Source organism: Aulonocara stuartgranti (genome assembly GCF_965226115.1).
Source record: "Aulonocara stuartgranti genome assembly, chromosome: 12".
In the NCBI taxonomy this organism is placed as follows: domain Eukaryota; kingdom Metazoa; phylum Chordata; class Actinopteri; order Cichliformes; family Cichlidae; genus Aulonocara; species Aulonocara stuartgranti.
This window is the reverse complement of record NC_138948.1, coordinates 31713384-31726678: the sequence shown is the minus strand read 5'-3', so window position 1 is coordinate 31726678 and position 13295 is coordinate 31713384. Positions and strand designations below refer to the sequence as shown.

Here is a 13295-nt window from a genome sequence, read left to right as displayed (position 1 = left end):
CTCCATGAAGTGGTAGGGCAAGTAAAATAACAGCAGCTTTCGGCAGATTCAAGACTTCATGTGGCCTTCATATTAGCTCAAGAACAATGCGTAGAGAGCTTCATGGAAGGGGTTTCCATGGCCGAGCAGCTGCATCCATGCCTTACATCACCGAGCACAATGCAATATGTCGGATGCAGTGGTTTAAAGCACCACACCACTGGACTCTAAAGCAGTGGAGACATTTTCTCTGGAGTGAGGACTCGTGCTTATCTGTCTAGGAATCTGAAGGACAAGTCTGGGTATGGCAGTTGCCAAGAAAACATTACTTGTCTGACTGCATTGTGCCAAGTCTAATTTGGTGGAGGGGGGAATGTGGTGTTTTTTCCTAACTTGGGCTCAGCCCCTTAGTTCCAGTGAAAGGAACTCTTAATGGTTGAGCATACCAAAACATGTTGGACATGCTCCCAACTTTGTTTCCCAACAGTTTTGGGCCAGTCCTTCTCATCCAACATGTCTGACCTCAAAAATGTCTTCTGTGAGAAAGGTCAAAAATTCCTATAAACACACTTCTAAACCTGTGGAAAGCCTTCCCAGAAGAGTTGAAGCTGTTATAGCTGCAAAGGGTGGGCTGACATCATATTAAACCCTATGTATTAATAATAGGATGCAACTAAGTTTTTATGTGTGTGAAGGCAAACAAACAAATTCTTTTGGGAATATAGTGTACTACTGGCTAATACGCAGAGCCTTCTGCCAGTGCAGAGCCAGGTTTGCGCAGCATCAAGGTGTTGCTGTAGTTAGAAATACTGCATTTTAATGCCATTTAAGCCAGCTATTTTTATTAAACTGATGTGAATGTGTTGTATTGTGGTGCCACAGTGTAACCCTCCAGATATCCATCCAGAGATCAGTTGTTACTAGTGGAACTGGCAGCTACTGAGAAAAGGGCAACTGTCAGCGGCTGGAACAGCATTAAAAAGGAAAATGCCTTTTTCCCTGTTTTGGAGTACTTGGGGACATGTTTTGTGTGTGTGTGTGTGTGTGTGTGTGTGTGTGTGTGTGTGTGTGTGTGTGTGTGTGTGTGTGTGTGTGTCCACTCTTCTCACATAACTTTCACTGACAGCCCACTGATGTGTCGATGTCGGCTAAGGCAAAAAACATCGCCATCACCAGCGCCCGATATGAATGCCAGAACTGTCAGCAAGTTATCTATGTATGAAAAAAGGGCTCCTATAGTCATCCACATATGCCAGTCCCAATCCAAGTATTTCTAAATGATACACAATACACTGAAAAATATTGATGGTCAACACAACTTTTGATACAATTGGAAAAAAAAAACATTAAAAAGCCGAGTGTAGAGCATTGTGAGAACGTATGTATCAGTCGCTGCATTGTGCTGCACAACAAACAAACAATTATAAGTTATCATTATCTGTGGAATAACAGTAATTTCAATAAGAGCACAAAGAGTACATATCACCACAAAGAAACACGAAGGAAGTTATGCAACAAAATTTCACCAAGTGCAGTTTCATTAATTTATTATTATTATTATTAATAATAATAATCATCATCATCATCATCATTATCATCATCATCATCATCATCATCATAATAATAATAATTTATGATTTCTATTCATCCTCTTTATCCTTTTAAAGTATAAAACATGAAGTAGTTGCTAGAAATTTCACATTAGTTTGAAAATTGAATGTTTATTGAATCTTTCTTTAAATTAATTAAATATTAATTTGCATATATGACCATATATGAGTGATTTGCTACATTCCTACAGCATTTTTGTTTTGTTTTTATTACTTAAAAATGTATGATGCAATTTAATTGTGTGTTTCGATGGGGAGGATGGGGGTTATATGTTGACAAGTGCATTTACAGTGGGTAACTTGGTCATTCCACTTCTGATGCTGTACAGACACTAAGCGAACAGCTTCAGTTCCATTCACCACCAAACACAACTAAAGAAAAAGTTCTTCTGTTTTTAAATCTGGTGTTGGGAACCATTCAGGTCAGTCAATACTTTTGAAACTCTTCCCTGAGGCTGACACAGGTGTCTTCAGCTCCTTCCAATCCATCTTACTTGTCATCTTTAAGAATCAGAAAGGGCGTTATTATGCATGTTACGAGCAACCTGGGCTGCTCTATGGGGGGCAGCTGATCGCTTAATGATTACAGTTTGTCCTGCACTGGATGAAGAAGCTACAGACTGCAGGAGAAAGCTTAATGTGAAGAGTGACACACACTCTCCAAAGGTTAATGGAGGATTTTGCCCCCGGGGTAGAAGAGTGTTTGCAGCATTGTGTGTACAGTACTGGACCGCGTGTTGAATTATTTAAAGTTAAATCTCTGAATGGACTAATACACTGAGATTGTTTCTGAATATGTCTTCATTTATAGCTTATCGAGAGGGACTCCCTCGGGGATCGACCAGGGACTGTCACCTTTTCAGCACGCAGGAACATTACACGAGACATAAGGTCAACCTAAAGCAACCAGGCTGCTCTGCTCACTTTTTCACCCCGGTGTGCGCCGCAGCGCGCCGGCAGCAGCACAGCTGCGCTGCGCTCCTTCTGACAGGATCCTCCGTGCAACAAGGACCTCGGTGTTAAAGATATCAGCATGCAACACCACAACCATGCTTGTCCCCTGCAGCAAGGCATCTACATAAAGTCACACTCATTCACTCCTAAACTCGCGTGCACGTCTCTCATCACAGTCTAGAAAAAACCGAGCGAAGAAAGAAAGAAGAAGAAAGCAGACAAGAGCGGTAAAGCGTGCAGATCATACCTGTAACTCCACGCTGTAGCCCTGGTGGAAATGCGTCGGGAACACCGCCAGCTGATGTTGCACTTGGAGGGAAACTGTATAATCCATGAACCAGAAGAAGATGCTGAAGAGCGGGAGTGAGCAGGAGACGCGTCTGCTGCTGGCAGCGGTACTACACTGTAGTACAATCTAAGCGTGCTCTCCGCCCCGCTGCGCTCCCATTGGCCGCGCGCCGCTCATCAGCCACGTCAGTTGACTTTGAGGCAGCAGGTAGGCAGCGCATCTCCCATTAGCAAATGTCATCAGCTCAGTCGTTTGTGATGTGCAGGCAGGAGCCGGGGCTGGGGATGAAACGGTCTGTAAAGAGCCTTTTATGATTCATGTGGGAGTATCGTTATTACTGACATGAGCAGTGGACATTCTGTGTGGCAAAAGCTTTTCATTTTATCTCATTTTTAGTTTTTATTTCATGTATACATCGTTAACCTGACATTACATTCAGCCTTAGCATTTAAGTGCTGAGATTAGCCTGTTGGACAACTCAGCAGAGTAAGTTTAAAAAGCAGAGGTAAAGGACATTTGTGCCCTGCAAAGTAAAGGGTCCTTAAAGGGTGCTATCCAGAACCTACACAGCATGCTGTAGCTGTCTACTGCCACTAGGGGACAGTGTCAAAAACATGCGTAATGGTCACAGACTGTATAAAACATGGACATAGCTTCCAGGTCAGAATAATTAAAGACCCTGTCACATGACCATAAGTGGTGTTAAAGTTGGTGCTGTTTTGCGTCTCTTGATTTTGTAACCTGATGGGTTGCCAACTGGAAGACACGAGTATATGATCATTTCGGCTTTTGCAGCTGTTTTAATGATGTGTCTGTGCAGAAACTCAGAGATTCAGAGATTACACAGAGGGAGGTGCTGCAACAGTTTGAAAACTTGAGACTTTGTGGATAGAAATTTGAAAAAAAAGAAAAAGAAAACACTGCAATGTCTTTGCTTCCTGTTTTGACTTCTTCTCTGTCTATGTCAGTGCTGAGGTGGAGGTATTGTCTGAGTGGTGACAACTAGGCAACTAGACAACAAGGCTATGAAACATTTACTTCAACTCCAAACTTTTGAGCTTTATTTAGTGCTTGCAGAAGAAGAAATGGCAATAGTGAATGAAGGCTTAGTCACCCGTAACTAATGCAGAAATACAGAATGAATCACTATTTGATTTGAATTACTACTTTGCTCAGAGCCTGTTAGAATTCTGTGAAACTCATTTTTTACGGATGACTGAAAAATAAGCTGGTGTATAATGAAAAAAAAGAAACAAAGGATAATAAAATCAAATCAAATTTTAAAAAAATGTTTTGCAAATTTGCAGCAGAGCCAGGCAATCCTCAGCTGTATTCAGCTATATACAGAGGCCTTCCCAAACCTTAAGATCAGCTGGAGGTTTGGAAAGTTCTCTCGCAAGGCACAAACTCCCCCTCACTTGTTTGATCAGTATCCTCAAGCAGCTTCTCAAAATTCAGAGTCTGTATAACGCTTTCAGTAGTTGGATATATGATGTAGGCTTATAGTTCAGTTGCCATCAAATCAAATTGAGTTATTTTGCCCGTGACAACATGATCAGACATATTTTGTTACCACTGTTAACTTTTGATTATGTGTAATATTTGATTCTAACTATGATTATGCTGACTAAACACTTCAGTGTGGCTGTGTATCAGTAAATAATAAATGAATAAAAATCCTCTTTGGTAGTCAAATTAGGGGAAACTCAAAACTATGTAAACATGTGAAAACAACCTTGTTATGTAGAATAACTTAAATCTCATTCATGTATAAAGCTCAGCTTAATGTTAGAGAATGTTTTAGGGAAAGATAAAAATTCAAATTCAAATTCAAATTTTATTTGTCACGTACACAGTCATACACAGTACGATATGTAGTGAAATGCTTGGACAACTGCTCGTGACCTAAAGAAAACAAAAAAGGAAAAGGCTATGAATAAGATAGGAAATAAATATGAAAAATTAAAAAGGTTAAATTTAACTAGGAAGGAATAAAATATAAATTAAGGTTAAAAATGAAATAACTGTACAACACAAATTAGAATGAAGGGTAAATTTAACTGGGAAAGAATAAGATAAAATATATAAATTAAAGTTGAAAATAAAATAACTGTACAACACAAATTAGAATGTAACAATGAGATATTAGGTGCTTCTATGTCTGTCTCATCATTATTATTTGAGATTCACCAAGCACTAATATTTATTCCCATTTGCACAACATGCTGAAAGTAGACTGGATTAAAAAAAAATCTTTGCAAATTATTTCTTTCTTGTTATGGTAGGAAGTCAATAATTCGCTTTGCACGAATTTTCTTTTCTCTTTTTTTGGAAATATGGACTTAACAGATTTGTTTTGCTTTCAAATTATAAAGTTATGGCTTAGATGAGTGATGAAACATTTCTCCAACTGAAAACGATACGTCCAGATGAACAGAATCAACTTTTGGAGATTTACTTTCCTGGATGATTGAGAATGCATCAAGACCTGTTCTATCATTGAACTGTTTATTACTTAAGTACTTTCGTTTAGTATGAATGGCTGTTGTGAGTCTGTGCAGTCTTACACGCCTCTCTGCAGCTTCTCTCCTCCTGCTACCCCCCCCCCCCCCCCCCAAAAAAAAACCCCATCTCCATAGAGACTGTGTCAGCTCCCAAAGAGCCAAAAAACAAACTAAAAACCAGCAATAAACATAAACAATCACAAAGAAAGAACAATACAGTATCCACATCTGAACCAAAGAGTAAAACAGTGAAATGTGGATTATTAAATATTAGGTCTCTCTCCTCCAAGTCTCTGTTAGTACATGACTTAATAATTGATCAACAAATCGATTTACTCTGTCTTACAGAAACCTGGTTGCAGCAGGATGATTATGTTAGTTTAAATGAATCAACACCCCCGAGTCATTCTAACTACCAGAAACCTCGAAGCACAGGCCGAGGGGGCGGTGTGGCAGCAATTTTTCACACCAGCCTGTCAATCAATGAAAGACCAAGACAGACTTTTAATTCATTTGAAAGCCTGATGCTTAGCCTCGTCCACCCCAGCTGTAAAACTCAGAAACCAGTCTTACTTGTTACCATCTATCGTCCACCTGGGCCTTACACAGAGTTTCTGTCTGATTTCTCAGGCTTTATATCTAATTTAGTTCTGATCTCAGATAAAATAATTATTGTGGGTGATTTTAACATCCATGTAGATGCTAAAAATGACAGCTTCAACATGGCATTTAATCTGTTATTAGACTCAATTGGTTTCTCTCAAAATGTAAAAGAACCCACCCACCACTTTAATCACACTTTAGATCTTGTTTTAACATATGGAATAGAAACTGAACATTTAACAGTGTTTCCTGAAAACCCTCTCCTGTCTGATCATTTCCTGATAACATTTACATTTACAATAATTGATTACACAGTGGTGGAGAGTAGACTTTATCAAAGTAGATGTCTTTCTGAAAGCGCTGTAACTAAGTTTAAGAATATAATCCACCCACTGCTATCATCTTCAATGCCCTGTACCAACACAGAGCAGAGCAGCTATCTGAATGCTACCCCAACAGAGGTCGATTATCTTGTTAATAATTTCACCTCCTCACTGCGTACGACTCTGGATACTGTAGCTCCTGTGAAAACTAAGGTCTCAAATCAGAAGTACCTGACTCCGTGGTATAATTCTCAAACACGTAGCCTAAAGCAGATGACTCGTAAGCTGGAAAGGAAATGGCGTGTCACAAATTTAGAGGATCATCATTTAGCCTGGAGAAATAGTTTGCTGCTTTATAAGAAAGCCCTCCGCAAAGCCAGAACATCTTACTATTCGTCACTGATTGAAGAAAAATAAGAACAACCCCAGGTTGCTCTTCAGCACTGTAGCCAGGCTGACAAAAAGTCAGAGCTCTTTTGAGCCAACCATCCCTTTAACGTTAACTAGTAATGACTTCATGAACTTCTTCACAAATAAAATTTTTATCATTAGAGAAAAAATTACCAATAATCATCCCACAGATGTAATATTATCTACAGCTACTCTTAGTACCATTGATGTTAAGTTAGACTCTTTTTCTCCAATTGATCTTTCTGAGTTAACTTCAATAATTACTTCCTCCAAACCATCAACGTGTCTTTTAGACCCCATTCCTACAAAACTGCTCAAAGAAGTCCTGCCATTAATTAATCCTTCAATCTTAAATATGATCAACCTCTCTAATAATCGGCTATGTACCATAGGCCTTCAAGCTAGCTGTAGTTAAACCTTTACTCAAAAAGCCATCTCTAGACCCAGCAGTCTTAGCTAATTATAGGCCAATCTCCAACCTTCCTTTCATATCAAAAATCCTTGAAAGAGTAGTTGTCAAACAGCTAACAGACCATCTGCAGAGGAATGGCTTATTTGAAGAGTTTCAGTCAGGTTTCAGAGCTCATCACAGCACAGAAACAGCTTTAGTGAAGGTTACAAATGATCTTCTTATGGCCTCTGACAGTGGACTCATCTCTGTGCTTGTCCTGCTAGACCTTAGTGCAGCATTCGATACTGTCGACCATAATATCCTATTAGAGCGATTAGAACATGCTGTAGGTATTACAGGTACTGCACTGCACTAGTTTGTATCATATCTATCTAATAGACACCAATTTGTGCATGTAAATGGAGAGTCCTCTTCACACACTGAGGTTAATTATGGAGTTCCACAGGGTTCAGTGCTAGGACCAATTCTGTTTACATTATACATGCTTCCCTTAGGCAGCATCATTAGAAGACATAGCATACATTTTCACTGCTATGCTGATGACACCCAGCTCTATCTATCCATGAAGCCAGGTAACACACACCAATAAGTTAAACTGCAGGAATGTCTTAAAGACACAAAGACCTGGATGGCCGCTAACTTTCTGCTTCTTAATTCAGATAAAACTGAGGTTATTGTACTCGGCCCTGAAAATCTTAGAAATATGGTATCTAACCAGATTCTTACTCTGGATGGCATTACCTTGGCCTCCAGTAACGCTGTGAGGAACCTTGGAGTCATTTTTGACCAGGATATGTCCTTCAATGCACATATTAAACAAATATGTAAGACTGCTTTCCTCCATTTGCGCAACATCTCTAAAATTAGAAATATCCTGTCTCAGAGTGACGCTGAAAAACTAGTTCATGCATTTATTACTTCCAGGCTGGACTACTGTAATTCATTATTATCAGGATGTCCAAAAAACTCGTTGAAAAGCCTTAGGTTAATCCAAAATGCTGCAGCAAGAGTCCTGACAGGGACTAGAAAGAGAGAGCATGCAGCAATAGACGTAGGCTGCCGGGGGATTCCCATGATGCATTGAGTTTTTCCTTTCCAGTCACCTTTCTCACTCACTATGTGTTAATAGACCTCTGCATTGAATCATATCTGTTATTAACCTCTGTCTCTCTTCCACAGCATGTCTTTTATCCTGTCTTCCTTCTCTCACTCCAACTGGTCGCAGCAGATGGCCCCGCCCCTCCCTGAGCCTGGTTCTGCCGAAGGTTTCTTCCTGTTAAAAGGGAGTTTTTCCTTCCCACTGTCGCCAAAGTGCTTGCTCAGAGGGTCATATGATTGTTGGGTTTTTCTCTGTATCTATGAAGCGCCTTGAGGCGACTTTTGTTGTGATTCGGCGGTATATAAATAAAATTGAATTGAATTGAATTGAACTGAACTGTTGGGAGGTCTGTATCAGCAGCAGCAGATTGGAGTCTTTGCCAGGCCATTTCTGGCCCCCGTGCCTTATGTTTGGCACTTCTGCTCTATGTGATGATGACAATGACATAGTTATCACGCCCACCTACCTGCTGTTTAAATCAACCTGCTGTAGCAAATCAAAAACGTCATCTTCCTTTTTTACTGTGGCTTCTCTAGGCACATGTTCTGGTGCTGTTTACTCTTTGTTGTCCAACAATTGACCAACTTCAGCTGAACAAGCTTTGTTTGCGTTGCAGTAAAACAGTCTGTGTAGAGGGGAACCATTAACCTCTGTGTGTCTCATGCAGCTGTGTTAGGCTGATGGTGTTTCTGAGTCACACTGTTTATATGGCAATGCAGCTGTGGCACTACCTGCACACACTAGGGTGCTATTTAGACATTGATAGGGTAAGCTCTTGGAAATGGTCCAGCTCTGTTTCAGAATGTGGATTAAGGTCTAAAGGCGGTGCATAGCTGCAGGACTACATTTATGTGCAAACAGGGTCAGCACTGCAATTTGAAAAAAACATCTCCACTGCTTCCAACTAGGTCAGAATACCAGGTCAGAACAGTTTCATTTGTTAGAGAGGGAGACCAAAAAAAAAAGGTTAGAGGTGGAAAAAGTCTTTCATCTGCCAACGGGTCCAGATGGTTAGTATGTCACAACAAGCGAGGTTCGAAACAGGAAATGTGTCACGTTGCCAGAGGCCTTATTTCACCACATTTTCATTCAGTGTGTTTATTGAAGCTGTCATACAGTTAACTTGCCTTTGCTGTAGGTAGGAGGATACACAACCAGCAACTGATGTAGAACTGCTGCAGGAATCAGACCTGTGAACTTCTGGAGCCCGCCTCACTGCCAGGCCACACAGCTCCCTCTGGAGAAGCGTTCTTTGATCGCCGCCGCATGTTCGCAACCGAACGGAGCTCTAAGTTGAAAGTGTGTCAGAGCCAGATGATTTTTGCTCATTTCTGGATTCCTTTGCTTCTCATTACTCAGTACTCTGTAGCCAAATGTATTCACGACATGCATTATGGAGGAGTGGTTGTAACTGAGCGCTGAATATTAATTCTACCCTTTTTTCCCCCCACATCATTTCCAAAATCACATCCCATCCTCCTTTACAGGCTTAGCACATTAGGCAGATATTTGCATTACGCCATTTAGAGTGCATCTTTAATATGATTTGTCATAAACTGCAGCGTTTGAGACGCACCCCCCGAGCACAAAAAGTGCTAACACTCAGATGCATTATGAGGCCTGATAGGCAAAATATAGGCCACTTCTAAATTTGGTGGAATTCTGGGTAGAGTCTCTGCCTCTAGTAACAAAATACAAATCTCACTGGGCTCCCTGTGGGCAGAAGCAGGAACCATTTTACCAAAGACAGAGAGAGGATTCTCACTAGAATTTCAAACAAGTGCGCCTGCAAGACTTCATATTATCATAAACTACTGTAAGCAGGCAGCTGCAATTAAGCCTTTCAAACCTGGCCCAGTTTGTTGTGAGGAGCCATGCTGTAAGTCTGTAGCACACATGCCTGTCTGTGGCTGGCACATTGCTTTTGGCTCCTTGTCTGCCTCCGTTTTATTTATGTTTTCCAGCTGGAGCTGCCACACAAAGAGAGGGAATGCCACCATCAGTCAGTCACAGCCGGCTAGCCCATAAAAAGCAAACCCCATAGCCACCAGAGTGGCTGTGGCTGGGAGCACAGTGAAAGAAAAACCAGCCGGTGCTCGTAGTCATATTTTATCCTTAAAACAAGCAACTGTTGTAACTGTCATGCACTATGGCTGAAAAGGTAAAATGTGACCAAGTGATGTATTTGGGGTTATTTGTACTGCACAAAAATGCAAAAATACTGTATGACAATATGATAAGTAAGGTTAATAACATTCAGGGTTGAAAAGAACCTTTAAAAATAAAGACTTGTTGAAATAGTGAACTGGACCTCGCTGTCAGAGTCAAAAACAAGTCTTGATGATGAAAATCCTTTTTAAATGTTTAGTAATAAATAGCAAGTGAAAAAGTTTTTGAATTCTATTTTGATTTCCAAACAAACAATAAATAATAAAGATAGTTTTAAAAAGCTCCATATGGCATTATTATCACTTTGACTTTCAGATCAATCTATTGACTTTGATGGAGGGGTCAGAGGTCAAATGTGACATGATAAATCTTTATACTTTTTGCATATTGACAACATACAGCACATTTCATAGTGCATAGTAGTGTTTAAGTTAAAAGGCTTTTTGTCAGTTGTCGACCAACAAATCACTGAGTCGACCTTGAAGGCCTTGGTGGATGTAGGCCAAATTTAAAGGGATAGTTAACATGACTCCACTCTACATACCTACAAAGTTTTATCAGAATTTATTCAAAGGTTTTCGAGCTATTGTGTTTACAGACTAAAAGAACACCATGCATGCAAACGCTGGTGGGGGTCATGATGATCATTCACAGATGAAACAAATATTTTGATTACTTTTTTAAAAGGAATATGCCGAGATCTGGAACATATGAGAAAGAGACTGAACAGCCTGTTCTTGCAGTCAGTCGCTTGGTTTAGGAGACAGTGGCAAAACCAAAGATCTTACACAGAGAAGGAGAAAATAGCTAAAGCCACACGTGTCCGGAATGGAAAGGATTGTATGATGGTGAATATCTAAGAACAGCGGTGTGGAACTGGAAACAGGATGCTTTGAGGAATAGATGCTGTATTTTCTCCAGCTTACTGGGCTTACTGGGCTTTACCTCATCACAGGTGATAACCCTAGCCCTCCCAGAATATGTATTTATTTCTGCTTCTCTTTCTCTTTTTTTTAAAGAAAATTGTTCTCCAAATCTGTGTGTCTTCTATTTGCCAACAATTGTTTTCCAATTTCTGAAAAAGAAATCAGCTTTTTTTTTTTATCTGCAAAACAAAGGGTCAGGATTGAGTTCATGTCATCATCACGGAGGATGGGTTAGACCTCAGGAGGTTGAATGTTCTGCAGGTAATCCTCAGATGTCTTTTAGATTTTATTTCTAGTACATAAATGACGGACAAACACTATAAAAGGAAGCTTTGGTCATAAACTTGAACTTTTGGTTCATCATTTTGTGATACGAGAGCAAAAGGTAAGCTGTTATTACTTGGTGTGAAAAACGTCTGGAAAAAAAATCTATTATGTGCTCAGAGAAAATAAGGTCGTAAACCTTAGAATAGAAGGCTAAGGACCTTATCAGTGTCCAGATGTAATGAGATGTTAGGACATCCCAGGCTATTTAAATATGCCCTGTATGCCAGAGTGATGTCACATGTCATTAACTTCCTCACATCCAGCAGGTCATTAGGGAACCAACCGAGAGTAGGAGTTAGGGTTGGGCTTTGTCTTAGCATGCTAAATAAGCACATTTTATGGACAATTAAAAAAAAAAAGGCATGGACATAAACTTAACCCATATCCCATCCCTAATTCTCTACGCGACTCTGGTGGGTGTTAACCCTCTCAAGGCAAGCGTTGCAGATTTGCAACAGTTAAAAGCTAACAACCTGATTACCCCACATACATATTTTATGAGGGTTTTTTTACTCAGAAGTACCACTGCAAGTATTCTTTTGTGCATTAGCAACAAAAACTTAATTTGAGCCTGAGAGGGTTAAGAGTTTATATGTAGTGACTGAAAAGATATCTGAAGCATTAAAAAGGGGGAAAGTTATTCAGTGACTTTTAAAATGCTGGTTTGCTGTTTCATTACATTTTATATGCAATTTTAAAAACAGGTACAATATACTTTACCTGTTAGCTTACATACTGATTATACTGAATAGCAATATACTCCAAGTTTCAACTGTCAGCCCAGATACCAGACGTGGATGTCCTAACTCCAAATGGAACAGTCTCATAAGCGTTTACATTGCTGTGGAAAAGTATTTGCTCCTTTTCTAATTGCTTGTTCTTTTGTTGATATATATTGATCACATAGTGTGATAAATATGCAAAAGAATTGGAGATTAAACAAGATGCAAAAACCTTTTCACAGCCCTGTAATTCAAGCATCTGTTTCGAATGACCGAAACAGATGCTTTCAGGCCTCTGACTACTTTTTAGAATAGCTTGACCATTTCTGTGGTCAACTCTGTTTTTATTTTTTCTACTAAGTAAATTTTAACAGTCAACATTGGGATTTTAGGCTTCACTTTAATTTGGGCTGCACCTTTCATATTTTTTGTAGTACTTTTTCTGCATTGTCCTCCATGTTGAATTTGAATTTTAAATATTCTTATAGTTTTAATAGTGATTTTGCAGGCTTTTTCAACATTACTGGGTGTATAGTTCTCTGTGTGCACGGTGCTGATGACCCATGGACCTTGCCTGAAGAATGCCAGAGGATCAGCATGTGAAGGACTCGCTGTCTGTCTCTACTCGTTTTTGAAGTTGACCTGCCAGCTGGCAACTGTAGTTGTAGTTTTGCTCTGGAAATCTGCCTCGAGCTGAAGGAACTGCAGCACATGGAGGGCTGGTTCATGTACCACTACACCGATCTCACAGAGGCCACAGAGCAGAACAAGGACTACTGTCAATGGCAGCAATAGCACAGTATTTCCTACAGAATGTAAACCTGCAGGAAGCACTTCACTGTTGCTAACGAAAACTAAAAGCTCAGCATTCTTGTAGTTGCACATTTGGCCTTCATCAATATATAATATGACTTGCTTGTTGCCTATCACTGCTTTGTAGGGGTTTGTAACAACTGGTCACCAGAGG

General features: G+C 39.9%; 1 protein-coding gene across 1 annotated transcript in view; it reads right to left on the bottom strand.

The window, feature by feature from the left end:
- The window catches only part of zmat4a (zinc finger, matrin-type 4a), a 155858-nt gene extending 151750 nt beyond the window's left edge, over positions 1–4108 (bottom strand). The window contains exon 1 of the mRNA XM_082554948.1: positions 2791–4108. Within this exon, the coding sequence (XP_082411074.1) occupies positions 2791–2877 (87 nt within the window). The 5' untranslated portion in view covers positions 2878–4108. The remainder of the gene's footprint in view (positions 1–2790) is intronic.
- Positions 4109–13295: the final 9187 nt, after the last annotated feature.